Here is a 23,814-nt window from a genome sequence, read left to right as displayed (position 1 = left end):
AAACTGTGTATTTCTCAAGTGGATTTCTTCAATCAACTGCCTTGTCTCTTGGATAACTTCTGATTTAGAAAGATCCCCATATATGATGAGGAGTTGAATCAGATCTGGAAGAGACTCTTCATCTATTTCTTCTTTTTGAAGATGATTCCACAGTGTGCTAACAACCTTGACATGTTGCTTTTGGTATTTGTATGCATCTTTTGCCACTTTTCCTGGCATCTCTGTTGTATTTATCCAGGCATAGGTCTCTAATTCAATCCCTGGTACACAAAACAAATTTGCCTGTTCATCGTTTTCTTCAATTGAATTTCCTGATGAAGACAAATCCAAGTGGTGTTGGTTTTCATTGCTTAGCATTTGTTGAGACAGTCCAATACTCTTGATAGGACTGTTGCGACCTGGAAATTGAATTTACATGATCAGTTGAGTTCCAAAGCAGCCGGTAAAATTGGTTCCTTTCCAAAACGCAAACAAAGGTTTACTTACTTGGTGAGTATTCAGGTTGGTAAATGGCCTGTTTTGAAAGCAGTCCATTCTTAAATGACTCTGGATGTAACATATTTGAAGCATATTGTATGTCCAATTGACGTTCATAGTCAGATAACCTGACAGGGTAATGGCCTTGGGGTGCAACCTGCAAAGGTATATTTTTATGGCTGTACTCGGGATGCTGAGCCAAACTGCCAGACTGGTTTTGATCACAGTGTTCAATTGTGTAAATAAATCTACTAGCTTGAGGTGCATCCTGCAAGGGTGAGTGAGATATATGGTTACTTGGATGACTGTACCCTGCATACTGAGCCAAATTTTCAGGTTGATTATGATCCAAAACTTCAATTGTGTTAATTGTGTTGCAAGTGTTGGGGTCATCATGGTACAAACCATTGATAGGAGCCACACTTTCAGGTTGATTGTGATTCAAATCTTCAATTGTGTCAATGGAGCCATAAGTGTTGGGGTGATCATGGTAGAAACCATTGACAGCTTCCATCTGGATTCCTGGGGGTGTAACAGGGATGTGAGTATCCCAATCCTGGTAGAAAATGGAAGGAGTATGATGTGCATTGCCTGATGTTGGTGATGTCAAGGCAGGGATGAAGTTGTTGATGGGCAGTTTTTCTTCTGTTGCTGCTGCCAGCCCAGCTGGAAGATCATCAGATCCATAAAAAGCTGGATTGATGTACCCTGGATGCTGAGCCAAGCTTTGAATATGATTCAAATCTTCAATTGTGTCAATGGAGTTGTAAGTGTTGGGTTCATGATGGTAGAAAGCATTGATAGCTTTACTTGCTGAGGGTGTGATGGGAATGTGAGTGCTGGTGTGAGCATACCAATCCTGGTAATTATAGCTGGAAGGAGTTTGGTCTGAGGCTCCTGAGTGTGGTGATGGCACGGCTGGGATGAAGTTGTTGATGGGCAGTTCTTCTTCTGCTGCTGTTGTTTCCAGCCCAGCTGGAAGATCATCAGATCCATAAAAAGCTGGATTGATGTACCCTGGATGCTGAGCCCAGCTGTGACTATGATTTGAATCTTGGATTGTGCTGATGGGGTTGTAAGTGTTGGGGTGATGATGGTAGAAGGCATGGATAGCTTCGATGTGGCTCTCTGAGGGGGTCATAGGAATGTGGGTGCTGGAGCCATCCTGGTGAAAACTGGCAGGAGGATGCTCTAGTGAAGCTGGTGATGCGGAGGGGTGGTTGATGATGGCCGGGAGTTCTTCTACTGCCTTCCCCGCCGGAAACTCCTCGGACTCGAGAAAGTTTGGCAGATCATTGACTTGGAAGCCCAAGAGCTCTTCCAGCTCAGCATTGCTCAGGGGGATGCTGTGAGTTATCCTGGGTGGTTTGTGATGGAGCATGGGCCAAGCATTGGTGAGAAGATTGAAAAAGATGAGAATCAGCGGGCAGCCATGCAGGATGAGTCTTCTGGCCATGTTGGTTGTGGTTGGATGATTGGAAGGGAGAAAGTTGGCCTTACCGGCCACTGTTGGCAGTCTGAAGTGATACTCAAGATGGGAACAGTCCCATCGACCCGATGCGCTGAGGGTACATATGCTTCAATCGGGTGTGCCCTCCCTTGGAGTGGCTGGTGCTGCCACCCGCCGAGCGCCACTTTCCATGGCTTCCTCGCACTCCTCCGCCGCCCCGCCGCGAGCCAGGCACGGCTCGGTCTCCAGCAGCCCAGCAGCCCTCGCCCCAGCCCCCCGGCTCAGCACGAGCAGCTCGCTGGCCAGTGCCCGGAGCAGCACCACCTCCGTCAGCAGCCCAGCCAGCCCACTGATCACTGCCAAGACCCCCTGCTGACTGCCCGCTCCCCTCCCTCCAGCCCGCCCTCACCCCGTTCAGCTCCTCCCACATGGAATCCACCGTCACCCGGCTGCTCGTCGCCACCAAGCAGCTGCTCGAGTCGCTCACCGACTGGTCCCAGGGCAAGATCGACGAGGGCGGCGTCTCGGACATCTACGTCCGCCTCGGGAACGAGTTCAACGCCGCCAGCCTGGCCTTCACCAAGGAGGGCATCAACATGAGGTCCGTCCCCATCCCCTCTGCTCCGCCCGCTCGCTAGAGCCCAGCCAGCCAATACTGCCTTTCCCCCCACCCAGCGATCTCAACTCGGTCCCAGACGATCTGCGCACCTGTCTCGAGGCCGCCCTGTCCGAGGAAGCCAGCCCGACCACCCTTGACCAGCACCTCCCCCAGATCCGCCAGATCGTCGTCCATCTCCTCCAGGGCCTCAAGGTCAAGCAGGCCAAGTGGCGCGCCGCCAAGCGCCAGCACGAGCACGAGGCCTCCTCCTATACCTCCACCCGCCCGGGCTCGCTCCGCGACCATCCCAATCCGCCCGACAGGCCCCCGCTGCCTCACCCTTCCATCCGCAGCGGGCCTCGCTCGTTGAATGCCGCCAGGAGCAGAGAAGATCTCCGCAGGGTCGCCGTCGTTTCCACCTCCTCACACAGCGACCACCATCGCTCTCAGCCCATACATGCACCCAGCCCCGGCCCCAGCAGCAGCAGTACCACCCACCCATTCTCCCGCTCCGTAGGGCCCTTAGACCATCCTAGCACCACCACCACCACCACCACCACCACCAAATCAAACGACCCCTTACCTGGTACCAGAAGCTCCTACGACAATCCATCCGCCGGCCCACCCGTCCCTTCCAAATCACGCATGTCTCCCGTCAGCCGTGCCGTCCGGTCCGTTAACGATTTCTCCGAACGCCTCCGAGGTAACAACAAAGTCTCCCCCCCGCCGCCCGCCCCGCCCCCACCACCCCCAATACCCCCTCAGTTCGACCCCTCCATCCCCCGCTCACATCGACCCGATCATATCCCTGCACCTCGATCTCCACGCTCAGAATCCTCAAATCAGGCCCAAGCATCATCGCTCGAGGCCTTGCGAAAGGCGGACATGCTCCAGAGACGAGCCTCAAAACGATTCTCAACTTACACCTACAACAAAATCGCTGCAACCGCCTCGCCCCACAAACGATCCGGCGAATCCCAAAACAACTTGGTCCCCAATGTGCCCGCCTTGCCACGCTCGCCCATCAGCATGAACTTCTTACTCCCCCGCGACGATGTGGAATCGGCCCGCGAAACCAGCCAAGCGGGCAGAGAGCTACTCAGAGCATCCAGCAGTCAAAGGTCGCACGATGGTCAATCAGTATCGGACAAGTTGGGCTCCGGCTCTCGGCCAGGCTCACGTGCTACAGAGGTGGAAGGTCAGCTCATCAATCTCCTGAGAAATCTCTCAGATGTCCCCGCTAACGTATTACCCTGAATAATCAATGCCTGATAGATTCATTTGACCAAGCCAAAGATCACATTTCCACAATAGCTGAGGAAACACAGCAGAGTATACGCATCAACCCAATGACACCAGAGTCCTCAAACACCTTCTCCAACTTGATATTAACACCACCACATCACAAGAAGCATGTTGGCTCTTCGGCGAACCTGGCTGATCAGTCATGCACGGTTTTCCTACAGCTGGGGCGGGATGTAAAGAAAGCCAAGCTGGATTCGACACCGACGATCGCCTCCTTGAGAGTCTTGTTCATGGATCGCTTCCAGTTCAATCCCGGATCAGACAACTTCCCTGAGATCTATCTCAGAGATCCCCAGAGTGGAATTCAGTACCAACTGGAAGACATGAGCGAGGTTAAGGATCGAGTAGTTTTAAGCCTAAATATTGATGGTAAGTCCAAGCCCCTCTGCACCAACCAAGCCAATCTCCCCCCATCTCACAAACTGCCTTTTGAATTTCTCAATAATAGCACTGGACCAAGTGAAGACCCACATAGATTCCGGACTATCGACTCTGGCCAGGGAAATCAAAGACTTGAAATCGACTATCACCACCCTCCGTCGACAATCCGTCCCACCTCCACCAGTATCAACTGTGACCGTCTTGAAAGCCAGCAGTCGTCCTTCGACACCTATTCAGCCGGCTACTGATAGCCAATTCAAACAAACTGCCCGTCAAGTCATGAAGTCCACTGAGAGCAGCGCGATACTAAACACCCAAAAAGCCGAGCAACTCGGTGAATCCAGCTCCCCCCGACCGCCCAACTCGGCGAGCAGTTCATCTGATTTGAGGCTACAGCAACTCAACGGAACGTTCAAGAACCAGTACGGCGAAGTACAGGCGCTGCGACGGGACCTGGGGATCCTGAGGCAGCTCTATGGGACCTTTACGGGAGAGACGAAGAGTTTGTTGGCTGGCCTTCGTTCTCAAGCCGAAGCTGTCAAGCAAGCCGCAACTGCCAAAGTGGCATCCTCACGGACATTCATCGACGCGGGTAAGGTGAAGCTCGAGAGTCAGAGTCAAGACTTGGTGACCAAGGTCGAGTCGCTACAAGACACTGTTGAAGATCTCAAGCAGGACGTCACAACTCGGAAGATGAAGCCCAAGCCATCGGCGATGGCCACCGTCTCTCAGTCGATCCAGACCGTCAAGGCCGAGCTGGAACAACTGACGAACCACATCACTACGATCAAGCCGGCATGGAAGAAGTCGTGGGAAGATGAGCTGCAGAACATCGTGGACGAACAACAGCTACTGAACTACCAGGAAGATCTGATCAAGGACCTCAAGGAAGATCTCGAGGCGGTATCGAATCTGTTTGGCCACGTGGAGCACTATCTGGATGCACGCAAGGTGTCGAAGGTCAAGCCGAAAGAGTTTATCCCCATCCTCAGTCCGACCTCGGCCGGAGGACTAATGACGGATCCGAGGGGAGGGTTAGAGACGGTATTGATGCAAGTCAAAGGACTCGAGCCGAACCAGGAGAGCCGGCTGAAAGCGATCGAGGCGGCCGAGAAGCTCCGGGCCAAGAACCTGACGGAAGTGCAGAAGGACAACGAGTTCGCCCAAGAGCTCGCGGGCTTTGTGGGCAACAAGAAGCTGAAGATGACCGGCGGGCACGAGGAGATCGAGCGGCTGCGGAAGATCAAGTCCGAGGCCACGTTGAAAGCTATCGCCGGCACGAGGCCGGCCCCCGACGCCCAGCCGCTCGACGTGCTCCCCGAGCCCGCGCCCCCCAGCCCCCCCGCCCCCGCGCCGACCGCCGCGCCCTCGGCTGATCCCCCCGACCCCTCCGCCCCGCTCGCGTCCCCGTCTGGCGAAGAGCCTCCGGACACCGCCGCCCCGCCCGGCCCGACATCCCCCGCGACTACGGACGCCGGGCCCGCGGACTCGCCGCCTGATGCACTCGAAGACACCGGCGAAGCCGGAGAAGGCACCGCAGAAGCAGACGCCGACGGGCCACACACGCCTGGTGCTCATCCGCCCGGCGCAGACGGCGCGGGCCCGGGGACCGAGGACGCCGGCTCCGCCGGGCCAGACCCGGGCCAGGAGGCCCCGTCTTGACCCTCCCCCCCCCGCCCGCTCTCCTTTCCCCCTCTTCCTGCCCAACCCTCCATGCATCATCATCTCTCTCTCTCTCTTTCTCTTCGAATGTGTTTGGGGCTTTGTCGTTCTAATATATATGGTATGTGAGCATGCGTATACGTGTATTGTGTATAATTCAGTGTTGTGTGTGTGGGGGCGGCGGCGGCGGCGGCACTGCCAGCTTATTTGGCTGGGGTGAAGGCATCCCGGTTTAACTGGGATGCACTCAACCAATTTAAACTTGGGCACTCTCAACTGATGAAATATAAATCCAAGGTACCCGTGCATCCCAGTTTGACTGGGATAACCTCAACCCAGCCAAGTATGCTGGCAGTGCGGCTGTGTGGATCTGAGGTGGGGGGCTCTTTTCTGGGAGCAGTTGAGAGATGTGGCTGTGGCGGTGGAGACCGGGGGGCTTGGGTGGGCTGCAGCCTGTGTGGTTGGCTGGTACTTGTTTAGGTCAGAAGGATTGGGCGGGCCTTGACATTGATGTATGTACGCTGAAGGGGATATGAAGAGATATGTATGTCTGATGAGAATGGAGGGAATTGAATGTGGGCATGTGGATGAGAAGAGTCTTTAGTGGGCCATTTTTGGTGAGCAGAACTGGCAATGCGGGACGGGCCAGATGACCCCAGCTGCAGCAAAACAACATCATGGACACCAGGCACAGAACTTTGACTCTGTGGCAACCCTTTCTGTGATTCTCTCATTCCCTTTGCTCCAGTCTCTATTCCCTCTCACCTTCCTCCTTCCCCCTACTCCCCGCATTCTGTCACAGCTTTGATCTCTCATGTAAGTCATGTCCTTTTTGTGCTATATTTGTTTCTTTGTGGGACTTATCCCAATATAGCTACATTATTTGATAAAATGCATGTGCATAGTGCACAATGTCAAATCAAATGATCTGCACTTCAAAAAAAAAAAAACCCCTCTTGGATCCTGGAGGTGAGCACTGTTTAATGTTTCCATCTGCAGGTCATAAGATCAAGATTTAATGCAATCACAGAGGTGAATAAAAGATGCTTGAGATAGCTTTTCCATCATTACACAATATTTGGAAAGGAGAAACAAAGGAAAACATGAAACCTTGTGCTTTTGATCTGCTGAGGAATCATGAATCATGATCTACTTGATTTTCAACCAAGCCCCAGTGAAATCTATTGAGCCTTTGTGAAAGCATTGATTGTATTATATGGTTACTTCTAATCTGATCTCTCAATGACAGTTGATTAGGGTCTCTCTGCCAAGGTAAGATCTTCAATTGTTCCAGCTGTTGGCCAAGGCTCCAAGTCCTTCCAAGGTTATTCTGGAAGCTGTCCATCTTGATCAGCCCAAACACTTTCACGAAATTCTCATCATTTCTGCCAAACAAAAACTCCCAAGACTTGGGGTTCTTTCCCTTATAATACTCGCCTAAGATCCAGACCGCAGTCTTTGTTTTCACGGCTTCATGTCCAGAGACCATGTATGGACCCCTACTTTTGTTTTCGTTGTAAATGAAATGCCATTTATTTTGACCGTGCATTGTGATGTGTGTATGTTTTTCCTCAAAATAAGAAAACACCTTCTGTTGGAATTCAGATAATGATTCAAGTATGGTATGCTTCATGAGGAGCTTTGGGGCACTGGGACTTGTACATTCAGCGCTCAAGTGCTTGATGTCAAGGTTTTCGTTCATCCATTTATGCAGTTCCAAGTACTCTTCTCCTCTCAGTTTTTCATTACAGTTCTCAATTTCCCAATCAAAAGTGTATTTGTTTTTGGGATTACCAGGTGTAGTGAAGAAATTGAGGAACTGTTTGTTTCGCAAGTCAACCTCTTCAATCAACTCCTTGGTGTCTAGGATGACTTGGTATCTAGGGATATTTCCATGTTTGATAACCATTTGAATGAGATTTGGGAGCATGTCCCCCTGAAGAAGAATCTTCCACAATATGCTAGACCTCTTGATAAATGAATTATTTTTTCCTGGATTTACCTTTCTGTATGTATATCTAAATTTGCTTTCTTTTTCAGGGAATTTGACCGTATTGATCCAGCCAAAAGCCTTCAATTCAATCTCTGATACATCAAACACTTTCTTTTCTTCACATTCTTCTTCAATTTCAATCAATTCATGTGACTCTCTTCTATCTTGGATATCATCATGAATTTCGCCACCTTGAAGGTCAAAGTAGTTAGCATGATTTCTTACATAAAAGAAGAAGTATTCTTACTCACTAGATGGGTTTTTGAATGATTCAATCTGCTGATTTGAAGACATGTGATTCTGAAATGAGTTTGGATCTGACTCTTTGAGTTTCAGGATTGTATCATTTGAGGATGAAGAAGAGGGTATTTCTGAGCAATGCTTGAAGTCATATAAACTTCCAGGAGTTGATTTCTCAGCTTGAAGTGCAACCTGTGAGGGTGGGGGAATAAGGTAATGATTTGAATGGCTGTACCCATTCTGAGATGTAATCAAAGGCTGATTGGGACTCATATCTAGAATTTTGATCATGGTGTTGGAAGTGTTGGGACTGTAGTGGTACAAACTGGCCAGAAAATTGATTCTATTCAATGAGGGTGTAGTAGGATTAAGGTTTTGTGATTGGGTGGACTTATCCTGTTCAAAACTTTCAGAATTATGATGTGGAGTTGCTGATGTTGATGATGCAAATCCAGCAAAACTATCCTTGGGCAAGTCTTTTGTTGTTGTTTTTTCTAACTCATGATCAGGAAAATCGCTCAAATCAAAAAAGTTTGGAAAATCATCAAAGTTATGATTCAACACTATGTCTATCTCAGAATCAGTTAGTGGTGAACTTTGGTTCAAAGTTATGGGGGCCTCATGATGGAATGAAGGCCAAGAATTGCTGTGATGGAATAGATTTTGAAGTATGGGAGAGCAGATGAGTGGAATCCAAAATTTCTGGGTGAACCTGGCCATTCTAAATTGAAAAGTTTCTCCACAATTGGTGACTTAGGGAGGGAAATGAATTCTCCTGGCCTCATACAAATTTTTCAAACTGCAAACTTTATTTTGCTACAAAACATGGATCAAGTCACAATGAAAACAGAGATAAATTTTATAGATCCATCCCGCCAATATAAATAAAAATGACTGTGCCTTTGTGTATACCAGGTCAGGTGTTTTTTGCCATTATTGATTGATGACACAAGTGAGCTAATTGGAAACAAGTTTCATGTAAGAATGTAAGTGTAGAGGTGGAGTGCTTGGTAATTTGACTTGATGCCGCGTTTGTTTTCATATTCCAAGTGTCATAATATAGATTCTTGTGCAATGTGACACCTGATGAAGCTTTGGTGGAATTGATCAGGTGTTGCACAGCATGTCACACAAACTTTGTCCTATTACACTTGTAATATGCCAATGAAAAATGTGCACCCCCAAATTCTTGAGGAACTGAGTTGGAGCCTTCATTAGAGGGTCTCCCAACAGAAATTCAAAAAACTTGACAATCCCATGCCAAGCTGTTTACAAACAACCATTTTCCAAAGAAAGAATTTGTTCTGATTCCTCAGAAACCAACACTATTTTACAGACTTCCAAAACCTTCTCTGCAGCAAGAGGTAACCAAAATACTTGGTGTCTAAAAATGCAGAATCTTTGTACATCCAATTTTTTGTGAATCCAAGATCTGCAATATTGCAGATTTTTTTTATCTCTCTCTATCTCTTTTTTTTTTTTTTTTTTTTTTAAAAAAAAAAACAATAGTACAGGTAGAACTGTTGGGATTAAGGAGATAAGACCAGAACCAAATGAAAGCCTAGGTCCAGAAGCATTTTTGGGCTCTGGGGCAGTTTAACAGGAGCCTGAGGGGGAGGTGTACTGAGGCTTAATATTTTCCTTCTAGCTATTTGTGATTTCTTTCTCAGCCAAAAATTTGACTTTGTGTGCAATTCCCTCTCTGCAACAATGCATCATCTATTATGGTATGGTTAGCATGTAATACCCTAATTTAGATGGTTTTTAGTACCACTATGCTAAACTCAAATTCTATTACAATTACAGCTTACAGAACTTATTTCAGCTACAAATTACAGCTAACTTAGCTCACATTTAGCGTTAGCAGTTTTTAGCTGGTTGGCATTATGCTAAAACTGAACATCCTAAATCATTTGCAGCAACTTATACACTCTATTTTTAGTGGAACTAATTAAATTTAGCGCACTAGATGCATTGTTGCTCTCTGTGGGCTGACAACCCCAGAAAGCCTCCACCAGGGCAGACTGGTGTCAAGTTAGGTCTTGAACCAACACTGGCACACTGAGGTGTGTGCTTCTGGTAATGGGGCACCTTATTGGGCTCTAGACCTTGGCACTTTGCAGATGTGAGACATAGCAAAACCCTTGCAATGCACTAACAGTTCTTCCTGCACAAACCTGGCCTAGGGCTAGGCTTTTGAGCCAAGCACTGCTAGGGATTCTAACTAAAGCCTCAATAACAGGATATTTGATGCTTGTCAATATCATAATGCCGGCGGGCTACGTTACCTAAGTCCCTCAGGAGGTCGCACCTAGAGGGACTTCAACAATTTTGCCGCTTGGTATGCTAAAATCTAACAAAATTAGGGAGTTTGAAAGTTGGCCAGGTGTGACTTGTATGCACTTTTGCAAGTTGGTGTTCAAGTTAATTTTTGAACACTGAGTTGCAAAAGTGTATGCAAGTCACATTGTAATCCACCCCCCAAAACTCTTTGAATTTTTTTTTTGAAAGTTGGTATTCAAGAAAAGCCTTGAACATCAACTTGCAAATGTGCATGCAATTAACGTGTGGCAAACTTTGAATCCCCCTTTATGTTTAATAAGAAAATGAAATACTCTTCACCAGCATCTAGGATTTCCCTTAGGGAACCATTATGAAACAGTTAGTTTGATCACCATCAGGGCGCACAAGCAGGTGAAATGACAATAGAAAAACCACTTGCGCAGTTACTGTAGAAGTGAAATTATTTTTTCACATCCCCTTGTCTAGTAGGCAACACAAGAGGTGTATCTGATAGCCAGTGCCAGTGGGGGTTTGCTTAGCATTGAGACACTTGAGAGCATCTCCAAAGGTCTGGAAATCAATCACCTTAGTCACAGTGCTTATAGGGAAGGCTCAGAGAGGTGTGGGTGTATGTGCTCCCTCCTACATAGTATGGTCCGGGTGCACTTGTCCTTAGACAAGGGCTCAACATGTAGGTGTTGCTTCATGATAATTTCAGTGAAATATATTGGTCAACTAGGCCATCCCACCAGTCAGAAATTCTTAGGCCAAATCCCCAAGATTTTCATCTTTTCATCAATTGTGATCACACCCTCAACTCCGGTCCGAAATCTCTTCTTTTGACCCTCTTACCTTCGATGACGCGTACGCCTTGACTCGTCGTGGTGTGGAGTCTCAGTATGCCCCTCTGCTCGTTATTCATGGATCCTGGGCCCTGTAGGATGTATTCCTACCCCTCTCAATGAGAGGTGTTGGTAGGCAGGGGATCCTCGTACCCGCGAGAATTCTAGTGGGTGGATCCCCTGGAGTCAAAGGACGCTGCCAGCGTATTCCCTCGTATTCAATGCGCCAATTCTATAGTCAAAGAAGGCTTAACCTTTCTTTTTAGCCAAGATTCTTTTCAGCTACTGGTCACTCTAGAGACCTAGCCTGACACTTACTCTATCAAATTCATGGCAAGCGGTCATCACTGACCCGCGCTCGAATTCAACCCCGAACTTATCCAAGTCCCTCCGAGGAGGGCCCGACGGTGCGCGCGACCTCCTCGGAGGGACTGCGTTAAGTTCGATTCAACCCCCACTGCGAGGCTGACGCGCGCCAATCAAAAATATCGACTCCGGGGTACTCTGGGTCCAACAGGTTAGATGTGCAACTGCGGATCGTAAAACATGGCCGACTTGAAAAAGACGGTCAATAGTTGCGTCAACATGAAGCCGTCTGGATTGAGGCATGCCCGAGCAAGGTGGCATTATCAAGATGAAACATGGATATAAATCACTCGGGAATTAATTAGGTCCCATGTTTATAAATGAGGGGGAGCTTTTGAGCGGGCTGGAATTTTCTCCACAAACTGGATATCCCAAAGAGAATCTTTACTCGAACCTAATCAGTATGAATGAAGCTTTTCATCTCTGGTTATTTGGTGTAACTTTTGCTTTTCTTTCTTCTTTAGAGTTCTCAATCAGTACTCTTCCCCCACCATGTTTTGTTGAACCGGTGCGACCAAAAAACGGCGGCACCACACTGCGTAGATCACCACTCAGCCTCCATGAATTCAGAGCTCAATCTTTGGGTCAAGATGGCCGGGCAGAAGCCAACACCTCCGGGATTCTTGAGATTGATTTGAATGAACCTGCATGCGAAGATTTTCACAAAGAATGTAAGCTGGAATAATGTCTCATGTCCTAGTGTTTATCACGGGGCTGAAGTGGGCTGTTGGATTTTATTTGTAAAAAATGAACGCTTTTTAGATCATTCCGGATGGAGGGAAGACCTTTTGGGTAATTCGGGCGATGTGCCTCAAGATTACACAATCCCTTCATTAATCTTGCCTGTTCAATCAAAGAGTGAGTCGTACATGTCTTGATTCTCAACTACCCTGCATGCCTCATCCCTTGCCCTGACACAGATGTGTTGATTGGGATCAGAAGACACAGAGAAATTGAATGTTTTCAAATCCAACGCACCAGCGGCTAATAATGGCCAAAGTGCTTGGCAGGCCAGAGCTGTGACGGTTTCTGTTAAGCGTGAGAGGGGGGAAGATCAGACCAAAGAATCAGAAAATCCTCGTCAAAAAAAATTAAAGAGAGAAGCACAAGAGGGTGGGGAGCATAATCAAGGAGCTCTGCCCATCTCTGTGAAGCAGGAACCAATTATGTTTCCAGTTAAATATAACCCAGGGGAATTCAAAATCATTAAATTGGATGAAACTTGGGATCCCCTGTTTAATTGGGCTGCAACATACCTTGGAGATACTGATCAGTCACCAGTCATCAAGGCTTTTTTATTGGAATTTTCAGATAAATTAACACAAATAAACAATAAGCTACCAGCTAATAGGTTTCGGAAAAGGATCAACTTTAACAGTGTCCCAATTGAGCTATTTAAACCTTTATGTCTAACAACAGAACAGCTGAATCCCAATTATCATGACTTTCTAATCCTACCAAAGGGATATAGAGGCAGGGACAATAACTCCCATAGAACCATGCACTATGCAAAAGAAAAAACTGCCCAAATCCTTGAACTATTGGTACTTTTTCATGGACTGTCCCTTTCATGTGGTTTAAGCCAAACAATTCTGGGCCCTAAGGTTGAAAACAAGTTGGAAGACTTGGTGAAATGGTATAAGAACATATTCTTGGAAGAAACGGAAGATGGTCTTCCAATATTTGGTTGGTTTGAGGGGACATCAAATGAGGCAGAAAAATTAGATGAAAGATTGGGCAGCATTAAGAAAGAAATGGCAATAGTTTTATCCACTTGGCGTTGGAACAGAAAAAGATTACATGACAGAGCTGAATTGGCACTTTCATTGTTAGGTTATTGGTATACAAAGAAGTCTGATTTGAAACTTCATGGTTTGGGAATCACCTATCAAACTAAAACTTATTGGAAGTTGGTTTCTACAATGAGGGAAGCCTCAAAAGCATATTTGAATCAAGACAATAGTGTCATCTATGAAACTAAAGACAAATTACTATCCATCACTCATGATCAGCATGAAACAGTTGCAAAGTCATTAATTTCAATGAAATACCTCTTGAAAAAGGAATACCCTGGTATCCCAGACACATCAAGAGCATATATTGCAAAACAAGTCAAGATTTATGTGGAAAGAGGCCGCTTTGATTTAGATCATGGAGAAATGAAAAGCTTGACTGGTTTACCTCTTTATCTCATGCCAGTTGCTCAATCCAAAGATAGTTGTGGCTATCAGGAGGCTTTTGTTGGATTGAAGGGAATTGAAGCAAGGCACAATCAAAAGCGGCATAAGATGAAGTTACTTACAAATAGAATAACAGAAATAGTTGAGTCACTTGAGATTATCCACATAGTTGCAAGCCACCTTCCTGGAAATAGAATGGTGGAAAACCGTGATGACCTCATAAAATGGTTCCTAAGACTTTTGTTTCATAAGACAGATGATAGTTTACCAATTTTTGGCTGGGTTAAAATCAAATTTCAAGATATTCAGTCACCAGAAAGCTTGTTTGATTCTGTACACAAATACTTGTCAACAAGACTGAACCATCCAGGAAAACAATCACCACATCAGACAAACAAGATTTCAATCTCACTGTTTGGATTTTGGTATGAAGAGGTAGCATCAAAATACAATGCACTTCATCCAACTTATTCTCACCTCCCTTCCTATCAAAATATTCTGGACCAAATGAATTCTTTTTTTCAAATTCACAACATTCAATAAATGCTACTTTGAATCATTCATTATTCAAAATACAAGACTTTCAGTGTCCTCCTAATTTGCATTAACAAATCCTTGAGTTGGTTGAAAGTCATGTTTTTTCTCATTTGTGATTTGGGCATCTTGAATTCATTATTTCACTTCTTTGATTTGTTCTTTGTTGGTTCACCATGGCGTTCCAGGACTAGTTGGTTCTCAAATTCAATAAACCCGTATCATAGTTTTTTTATTTCCTTCATTGTCACTTAAAATAGGAAGTATGCAGTTTTGAACTTTCCATCCAGAACAATCCATTTGGCCATATTTATTCCTTCAGTATTGGAAGATAAACTCTGAAAAAATATCCAGAAAGAGTAAGATTGACTCCACAGAAATAATAGGGGGGGGGGTTCACAATAGAGATGTCAGCAGGTACTTGTTTGCGGGTACCCGGCACCTGTTTGCGGGTACCTGTTTTCAAAGACAGGTACCCGCAAACAGGTGCCGGGTGCGGGTGCGGGTGTCAACTTTTGAGGTGAAAATTTGGCAAGTACTTGGACCAAGTACTTGCCAGCACCCACCCAATTTTGCTGGTCAAGATATGTATACATATATCTGGACACATGCTTATAGATACAAGCATATTGCTGTGTACCTGACTCAACCCCGTCGCCGGAGAATAGAGATCCGTACTGTCAGTCCCCTCTTCACCAAATCACCATACCACTCAGCCTCCACCATGGGAAGAAGCAGGAAGCGCCACAAGTCAACCGGATCAACATCTTCTTCTATCTCAATCCCGGCCAGAAATCAAGAACCTTCTGAACCATCTGGAAAAAAACGAAGCCGCACAATAGTTGACGTACCCGACGATTCTGATGGAAATGAGAATGTCAATGACTCCGAAACTCCAGCAAGCACTCAGAACGGAAAGGTTAGAGGGCTTTCCGATGAGCAAGAGCTCAGTAAGTCAAGTCAACTTTTACTCAAGATTAACCTAAAAATTAACTTTAGTCTTTATGACTTTGTGACCTTCCAGAAAAAGCACAGAGACTTCACGGAAATCGTCTCAGCTCATGCTATGCTGCTTTTGAAACCCCGCAACTCTCCGATTTACTCGACAAAAACGGTCGGAGGATGATTGCTTACCCTTGTAAAACGTAAGTCAATTTCATCGCCGTTATTGTATTTTTGTCCTACCTGTATCTAATGATGATCGATCATCATCTCTTTGAATTTTTTCAGTTGTGGCAGCAAAATACATCGGCCGATTTACGACACTTCCCCATCAAATTTATCTAAACATGTAGCGAGCTGCTCCAAGAAAGAACGGGAGGCAAGTCATAACCAAAAACTGGCTTCCATGGGGATATCTGGGACAGGTGATATTGATCCGCGAGAAGTGAGCCAATTTTTTCCCTTTCCCTTCCCGAGAATTTCAGCAAGTTGTCACTGAGTCTGAATTGATTTCCAGGTACCCCAGCTGTGTGCCGTTTGGTGTGCTGAAGCTGCCCGACCTTTTTCAGCTCTTGGAGACGAAGCTCATCGACGCTTATTGCACCCGGTGGTCCACAACTTGATTGCTGAGGTGATCTTGCGACCATTTGGAAGCCACAAAAGCAATTGTACCGCGGCAAGCTCACTCGATGATGAGGACCAAGAATCTGACGATAATGAGGAATATGAAGATCCAGAAGAACAAATAAAACTGTAAGTTTTAATCTGATTATAAGCTCTCTGCGACATTGGTACTGTGACTTATTTTTACACATTTACACTTAGGTTTACTACTGATGAATCAGATCATGACTATGATGACAACCGCGACGAAGGCGAGGACAACCATATCTTGGCCGCTGAGCTCACCGGTGAAGATGAGATTGAACTGGAGGACATTGATGTGATTGAGTTGAGCGACGAGGAGGAGGATGATCGATACACTTCCAAATCGTGCAAGGAGACCTTAGCCAAGGTAAGCAACCATCTCCAACTCATTAATAATTTGATCAATCAATTACTGAAGATAATAAATGAAGTTCCGAGCCATTTCCAGGAAGTTGAATAAGTCTCCAAATTCAAAAACTCTCTTCAAAGAGATCTGTCAGGATTGTGAGTGTTCAACACCACATAATGTTGGGCGTGACATTCGGACCCGGTGGAATGCAACTCTGGAACAATTGAAAGATATACTGCGATGCTCAGCAGCAATGTGAGTCAATTTTTTTTTCCTACTCGCAACCTCAACTGTCAGTGCTGATTGATACTATTCAAATTCAAGCCTTGAGTGGCAGAAAGACAAACGCCACGGTCCAGCGCGACAATATCACATCCACCGGGAGGATCTCGACTTAGCGCGTGACCTCGTTGAGGTTCTTCAACCTTTTTATGACATTACTCTCCAGGTCTCAATGCGTGGAGCTGCTCGAATTGCCGACATTGTTGTCTTCATTGACCAGATTACTAGCCATCTTTCTTCTGCCATCTCAGATAAGCGCGACGATTACCCCCCGGCATTGAGAAATGCCTGCCGTGCTGGACTTCAGCTCACAAATAAATACTATACTCTGACCGACTGCTCTCCATTATACCGGGTTTCTATGGGTATGGTTTTGATAATTACTGCGGATCTCTTATTTTACTGATGGTGTTTCTACAGTTCTGCATCCATCGTTCAAAGATGACTACTTCAAGCTCGCTAAGTGGCAACCAGAATGGATCAAAGAATCAATCAGGCTCACTCGTGATATGTGGGAAACCTATTACAAACCTGTATCTCACCAGCCATTGTCTTCACAAACACCAATCTCTTGTCCCAAGGTGAGTACATGGGATAAGTATATCATAATCCATCGATTCCAATTTGATCTAAACTGAATACCTCACTGTAATACAGCCCCAAAAAGGAGTTCTTGCAGGTTTGATTGGTGCCTCCAAAGCTCGAGGAGGTAACGCATCAAGCGATCCGATTCACATGTGGCTCGCTGGAGGGTTAACTTTGACGGCCGATGGTCAGCCGGTGAATCTCCTCAAATGGTGGATGCGACAAAGGCGTGCAGGAAATCATCACGGGGGTCTGCTGCAGATGGCCCTTGATGTCTTAAGCTGTCCTGGTAAGGTTTCCCTCTCCTGGATGTCTGGTTTGCTTCGCCAACAGCCTTACATCTACCGCAGCAACGACCATCGATGTTGAACGATTGTTCAGCTTTGGGAGGGATTATGTTTCCCTCCAAAGGCACCGGCTCAGTCCTTCGTCAGTCACGAAAGGTATGGCCGTGGCTTTTTACTCGAAGAATGGTATAATTAAACCGGGAGTGTTACATAAATGGAAGGCAAATAAGGTGAACGAGGCAAAGCAGCAAAAAGCAAAAGAGTCTATTAGGAAAAGTCAAGGCAAATCGGCAAGAAAATGAAGGGTTAGGATTTATATATATATATATGATATTTCTTATTAGCAATGCAAGAGTCTTCAAAAAGCGTCAGCACCCGCGGGTACTTGCCCCTGCCCCCCTGCACAGGTGCGGGTGCGGGTGCGGGTATTGAGATTCTGGGATTTTTGAGCCGGGTACCCGCACCTGTTTTGGGTACCCGGGTATCAGCCGCCATCTCTAGTTCACAATTCAAATTTGCTTAACTTTAGGGTAGATTTTAAGGTGTTTCTGAATAACTTTTATAAAAATTGACAAGCTGCACTGATTCATCAGAAGCACTTCCATGTGGACAGATTTCCAAACCTTATTTATTTTCTTCATAAACCCCTTAATATATTATTGAATCTCAAGTTTTGAAAAATTCAATTGTGAACTCCCCTTGGTGATTTGCACTGCCAGCATGTTTGGCTCATCCCAGTTTAACTGGGATGCACTCAACCGATTTGAAATGGGTTGATCTTGACCAATGAAATATAAATCCAAAGGGGGGACCTTGGATTTATATTTCATCAGTTGAGATCAACCAAGTTTAAATTGGTTGAGTTCATCCCAGTTCAACTGGGATAACCTTAACCCAGCTAATTTTTGAGCTTCCCAGCCAATTGGATTGAAGAGCTACGTTTTCCATGTCTGCCACTCAAGTCGTGTTTGTTACCCCCAATGAAGATCGGTAATAATTACGAACAAGAACGATAGAGAACATGGCGACCAGCGGCGGAGGATACCGGCTGAATAAAGTGCTCAACAGGATCGTGCCGAGCTTGATGTTTCTGATGATCTTCTTGGGCTCCCGGTTAGTCTTGAACCACTCAAGTTGAGTGTCTTCGATAATCGACTCACATGCAGATACACCGCCGAACGTATTTTGTGTGATATACGTATTAGTACCTCACTTGCTGGCGAATTCTTCGGGCGACGGCCATCGTTGGATCAGTGAGTCCCCTCTTCACCCTCCCAAGCGTCCAGTGTAAAGGCAGCTAACCGCATGGCTCTTGGTTCGGTAATGATGTGTGGTCAGAGCTCTACAGGCTCGTGTTCATCTCCCAGCTCTCGTTAGCCGTGGGATGGTATCTGGCTATCTACTTCGACCTATTCGGCCACCACCACTCCTCTGCAAACGTTACATCCTCCGCCATCGTCCAGAAAATCATCAACAAGTCTATCGTCAGTCTTTTCTTCTCTCTTTCCTCTCCACACCCCCTGGATGAGGAAGAATAAAGAGCTCACCCTCAGTGTGTTGATTCTCTGTACACATCACTCTGACAGGTCTATCAGTGCGTCGATCAGATCGGGTCGCCTCTACGTTGTCCAATTTGTGATGATCAGATCGTTCCAGTGCGTGCCCGTCATTGTTTAGACTGCGGAATATGCGTGTCAGTCCAATCTTGTCCTCTTCATTTTTCAGTGTTATGATATTTGTTTTTCCGAAGAGTGCGGGAAAAATGCTGAAGGGAAGACTCTGATTCTGATCGCCACAGGCCAGGATTTGACCATCATTGCGTCTGGTTTGCACAATGTATAAGCATCACGAGCACGCTCAAGCCATTCATCCAAGTGCTGGTTCTCGGAGCAACGACGATCGTCGCCGGGGCCGGGCCCATCTACCCGATCGTCGTCCAGCATGTCAAGCAAGTCGTCCGGCTCACCTGGAGCGCCCAATCAAGCGGCGATACGTTGCGTCGAATATGGTGGGATCGGTGGTGGGGTTGGGCTGGCGGCCCCGTCTATAGGTAGCTATCTGGATCCCCTAATCTTTTCAACCCATCCCATTCATAAACGAATCTCGTCCTGGTCTCCAAGCCAGGCATTTAATTTTCGAACGGCTAATTCACATCCAAACTTTGTTATATTCGAATGAATAAAGCGCCATTAACGCCTTTTATGTTGCCAATTATGTAGATACATGGGCGGGCTTTGTCTGGGCTACCTATACTATCATGAGATAAGCCCGCAAGATGCGTCTCCTTCGACCCCCGCGGCCGACGACAGGCCAAAGACTAGTCCGAAAGGGAGTTCAGTGTTGGATGAGCCATCGCTCTCGGTGCTCATGATCATATTAGCAGCGACGATGGTCCTGCTGGTGATTCTGGCAATGCTGACGATAGTATTCAAGAACAACATCCTCAATGGACTTTCGACGATCGAGATCGAACGCGCACGGCGCTCCAGGCGCTCTCCCGGAGACGCTCGCCTCATCAAGCTCTGGGTCCCGCCGTCTGCTTCGGCCGGACAGCCCACAGGAAAGGTCGTCCTCGTCCCGCCCGGCTTGCCCATCTTCGACCTGCGTCCTAGTCTCAACTTCCAGCTCATCATGGGAAAGCGAGTCTGGCATTGGTTTGGTATGTACTCCTCACATCTTCCATCCGGAAAATTCAACATTTACCCACACACATCAACACTATTTTCATCTTCCTCGCTGCCCAAAACCTTTCGGCTTAATCTCTAATGTTGCCTATTTATCTTTCTTGATATCAACCCCGTTTTAATTTTATCTGTAGTGCCGTGGAAAACGAGCGGGACCCCCGACGGGGTTGAATGGCCGATCTCGGATCAGTGGCTGGGCTATCTAAGATCGCTGGATCCGTACACCGAGGAATGAGAGATTATCGGTACCTCGTCGAGATTGACAAACATAGATCAAATCTGTAAGGTTGATCGAGATGAAGTGAAGGTTTCGGTCTCTTTCCTTTGACGTTTGAAGAGTAATAATGTATGTACAGGAATCGACGGGTGTGGTATTTTCCACGCACATTACTTTTTGCCTTTTTTCCGGATTCTAACAATCGCAGCTCTTGGTCATCATTAAGAAGAAAGTCAAATTCAAAGCTCATGCTTAGCTTTCCTTGGGCCTCATCGTTTTATGCTTGAAGTCCCGATTATTATATCCAATTGATCTTTGGGAGGAGTGTAAATATGACATATTCTTCCTACATTATTTCCTTGGCTGATTGAATTTTTCTGTGAGTTTACAGTGATCAAATTGTCTGAGGGCATCAATCTAGATGAGTCAACAGAGCTGCTTAGTGGCAATCTGTTTTTTTATTCGTCAAAATCCTAGATGTATACAAATCCAATGCTAGACCTAGCAACCCGTCACTGGAGGACATTTAGAAGAAGGCTCTAAATCTTGTTTGCTGGTGAAAATCAATGAGTGAAAATCTCATTGATTGTCAACTTCAAGTAAGATTTTTTGGCCCTTCCTTCTAGCTTGACGACTTCATACAGCGGAAAGTCCTGAGCTCAAACTTATCTTTCTTTCAAAGTTTAGTATACGCAAACACATTTGTTATTTTTGCAGTTGCAGCCCCCTGATTTGACTACTTCTCTAGAAATAAAGCACAGCAAGATGTTGGATAGAAGATGTTATATCGGCTTCGTCCAGACCTCTTTGGGCAAGTGAGCATGTCGGCGGTTCATCGTGATGCGATGATTGGCCGTTGAGTTGAACGTACTATACAAGACTGAGTCCAATCACCTAAAACAGGAAAGCACTTGAGACCCAAATGCGCGCATGTACGAGCACCACATGTTGTGTATATTTCTGTGATTGCGAAAGCAAGCCATCATTGTAAATATTTATTTATTTATATTAAATTTATCATTGGTCTACCACTGAAGCATGTCAGCAGGAACCCGGTGGCATTGATCGTCAGCGTATCAAGATACATACGATTTACCAGACCGCGAGGACGAGTGAGGGTTTGCGTCATTGGTTGAACAGGTGGAAATAAATTACGCTTTTAGCCGAGAGGCTCTGGGAATTCTAGATGGTGTAAGCATCGAGCACACAATCGCGATAAAGATGCATCAGCATCGTGGTACAACGACTCAGCGGGGGAAATGATACAGTTGGCGAGCTGGCCAGTTTACATTCAAGATGCATAGAGGATAGATTGCTCATGAGGAATGTTGTTCAAGGAATTCTAATCCAGGGTCCGGAATGGATGCCACAGCGTGGTCAGGAGCCCCTTACCTAAATACTTGATAGATTTCAAAGAAGTTGAAAAAGCGAGAGGCTCCCAGGGCAATGTGAGCCCTTGGTCCAGTGAATCGGCCGTGGCTTCGCGGCACACCTCCCACGCTCGCCCCCCGCCTCTCGCCTTGCCGACCAGCGTTCTCACCGATGGGCGGAGGGGCGGAGCTTGCACACCATCGGAATGCTCTGTGGGCATGTCAGGTGCGGAAGGCTCAAAATGGTCTTCGCCAGTTCAGTGCTTGTTGCTTTCGGCCAGCACGTCCAAGCCGTCTTTTGTTTGCGTGTTTTCTGTTTCTCCACTAGAGTGGGTAATACTGTTGGACACACAGACCCAAGGACTGATAGCCAAAGGGGTATGAGAACTCGGCGATTCTTGAGGATACAATGGTTACCAAGTGAGGGTGATAGTGATACCACCCATCTACATTGCTCAAGGAAACCTTGAGAGCACTGCGTTCGGAATATCCGTTCTCCCCCTTGTTCCAGCCACCTCCTCTACCATTATCCCCTCCCCCTTTTTCTTATTTTTTTAGAATCTACCGCCAATAACATAACCATTGTACATATCAACCACCAGCTCCCCTGTCCTTCGGTGTTGTTGAGGCACACCTACCTCATACGAACCTATCCGATCAGTCAGCGGAGGCGTCTTCGGTAGACAATGACTGCTGAAGCTAGTTTGTCCTAGATATAACTCCTTCCTCCACCCAAGCTTTAAAAGCCCTCCTCAGCTTCTCACCCTCGGCGGTCACACGACTCTCGCTAAGCTCGGCCTGACACCTAAGCTCCCTCAATTAATCCGATCTGTTACCTCATTAAATAGATACCAGAGCTTTCTCATTCAAAGCTTTCGCTATCTGTCATCTGGGGATAATTCTCTTGCCTGGCTATCATCTCTACACCCTTTGTCACTCCGCCACCTCTATCCCAATTTCCGGTGCTTTTCTAAATTCAAACCATGGTCACGTACACTGCCCCTCCGACAATGAGCAAGGCTCACAACAGCTACCCTTTTCCTCCCGGAAGTTATCATCCAACCGACCCTTCCTCGGTAGGACCTGCTCATCCAATCACCGGCTCGAAATTTAACCACAAGCTCAAGAAACTCTGGGAACGCCGCCCGAAATTTATTGCTCCCGTTGGCACCGGTAACACCACTACCGCAACCCTGCCTTCCCCCATTCTCCCGCACTCCTTGAGCCCCAAGTTTAGAGGCAAGAAATCTAATCGTCGCGTGACAATTGGCACCGAGAAAATCGGACACCCTCGGGACTTTATTCATTTCAAGCATGTCGGAATCCACGATGTCAGGGAAATTGCCTACCAAGTATGTGGAAGGCTCTATCTACGCTAAACCTCGCGCCAAAGAGAGCTCGCCCAGATCCGATACTGATAACTTCTCTCTGGATCCTATCAGCCTCGGCATTCAATTGGCGCGGGCGCATTGTTCGATTCTGCAGGCTTAGGCTCGTCGCTCTATCGGACGACGGACTCGGAGCCGGAGTCGCAATCGGAGGAAGACCAGAAGCCGGCAACGATGCCTATGACCCGGCGCCGCTCGCACCACGACCGGCGCTCGCTCGGCTCGCCACCCGTCATACCCGCGTCTCTGCATGAGCTCCAGTCCATACCTCCTCCGCCCCGGTCCAACAAAGTCAAGCGGAAATCCGTCCCCATCCATATCCTCCAAGACCTCCCCGAATCACCGCCTCCTCCACCCCCCAGATCCGTCCGCCAAAGTGAATCTAGCCCTCCGAATCGCTACCGCTTCTCCTGTCTATCGATTGAGGATTCTATCAAGGAACTCATCAGCTACGCCGACCCTCCCGAGCCTGTGGTAGATGAAAAGGGAAGACCACTCCATGTGGTTGGCGGGGTACGAACCTCTTATGTTTTCTCTTGCTTGCTGATTCTTTACATCATCTCAAGCCGTGCTCTTTCTTGCGTAGGAGTACATGTCCCAGACCGTCAAGGCACGATGGGACGAGAAGATGGCCGAAATCGCCCACTCGTTGAAAGCAGAAGCCGCCGCCTCCTAGCACCCCCTCTTCCTCTCCTTTGACTTTTCCCTCATTTTTTTCTTACAAAAAAGCAAGAACTTTTTTTTTTGAAAA

At 46.8% G+C, this 23,814-nt stretch overlaps 4 protein-coding genes across 4 annotated transcripts; 3 read left to right on the top strand and 1 right to left on the bottom strand.

Annotated features, from left to right (window-relative positions):
• Window positions 1-478: 478 nt before the first annotated feature.
• PtA15_9A127 (uncharacterized protein) lies at window positions 479-1,933 on the bottom strand (the record flags this gene model as incomplete). The annotated part of the gene is made up of 1 exon (XM_053172303.1): window positions 479-1,933. The coding sequence occupies one exon, from the start codon at window positions 1,931-1,933 to the stop codon at window positions 479-481; it is 1,455 nt and encodes a 484-aa protein (XP_053023557.1).
• Window positions 1,934-2,117: 184 nt separating this feature from the next.
• On the top strand, window positions 2,118-9,474 carry PtA15_9A126 (uncharacterized protein; the record flags this gene model as incomplete). The annotated part of the gene is made up of 7 exons (XM_053172302.1): window positions 2,118-2,255; window positions 2,326-2,528; window positions 2,603-3,723; window positions 3,801-4,199; window positions 4,279-5,701; window positions 6,676-6,689; window positions 9,443-9,474. The coding sequence occupies 7 exons, from the start codon at window positions 2,118-2,120 to the stop codon at window positions 9,472-9,474; spliced, it is 3,330 nt and encodes a 1,109-aa protein (XP_053023556.1).
• An 8,951-nt stretch (window positions 9,475-18,425) lies between these two features.
• PtA15_9A125 (uncharacterized protein) lies at window positions 18,426-20,323 on the top strand (the record flags this gene model as incomplete). The annotated part of the gene is made up of 7 exons (XM_053172301.1): window positions 18,426-18,537; window positions 18,610-18,657; window positions 18,743-18,888; window positions 18,991-19,097; window positions 19,203-19,454; window positions 19,624-20,063; window positions 20,223-20,323. The coding sequence occupies 7 exons, from the start codon at window positions 18,426-18,428 to the stop codon at window positions 20,321-20,323; spliced, it is 1,206 nt and encodes a 401-aa protein (XP_053023555.1).
• A 2,335-nt stretch (window positions 20,324-22,658) lies between these two features.
• PtA15_9A124 (uncharacterized protein) lies at window positions 22,659-23,739 on the top strand (the record flags this gene model as incomplete). The annotated part of the gene is made up of 3 exons (XM_053172300.1): window positions 22,659-23,027; window positions 23,118-23,576; window positions 23,650-23,739. The coding sequence occupies 3 exons, from the start codon at window positions 22,659-22,661 to the stop codon at window positions 23,737-23,739; spliced, it is 918 nt and encodes a 305-aa protein (XP_053023554.1).
• Between the last annotated feature and the right edge of the window lie 75 nt (window positions 23,740-23,814).

This window comes from Puccinia triticina, chromosome 9A (assembly GCF_026914185.1).
Source record: "Puccinia triticina chromosome 9A, complete sequence".
Lineage (NCBI taxonomy): Eukaryota > Fungi > Basidiomycota > Pucciniomycetes > Pucciniales > Pucciniaceae > Puccinia > Puccinia triticina.
The sequence above is the reverse complement of the archived record's forward strand: the minus strand, read 5'-3'. Positions and strand labels throughout refer to the sequence as shown.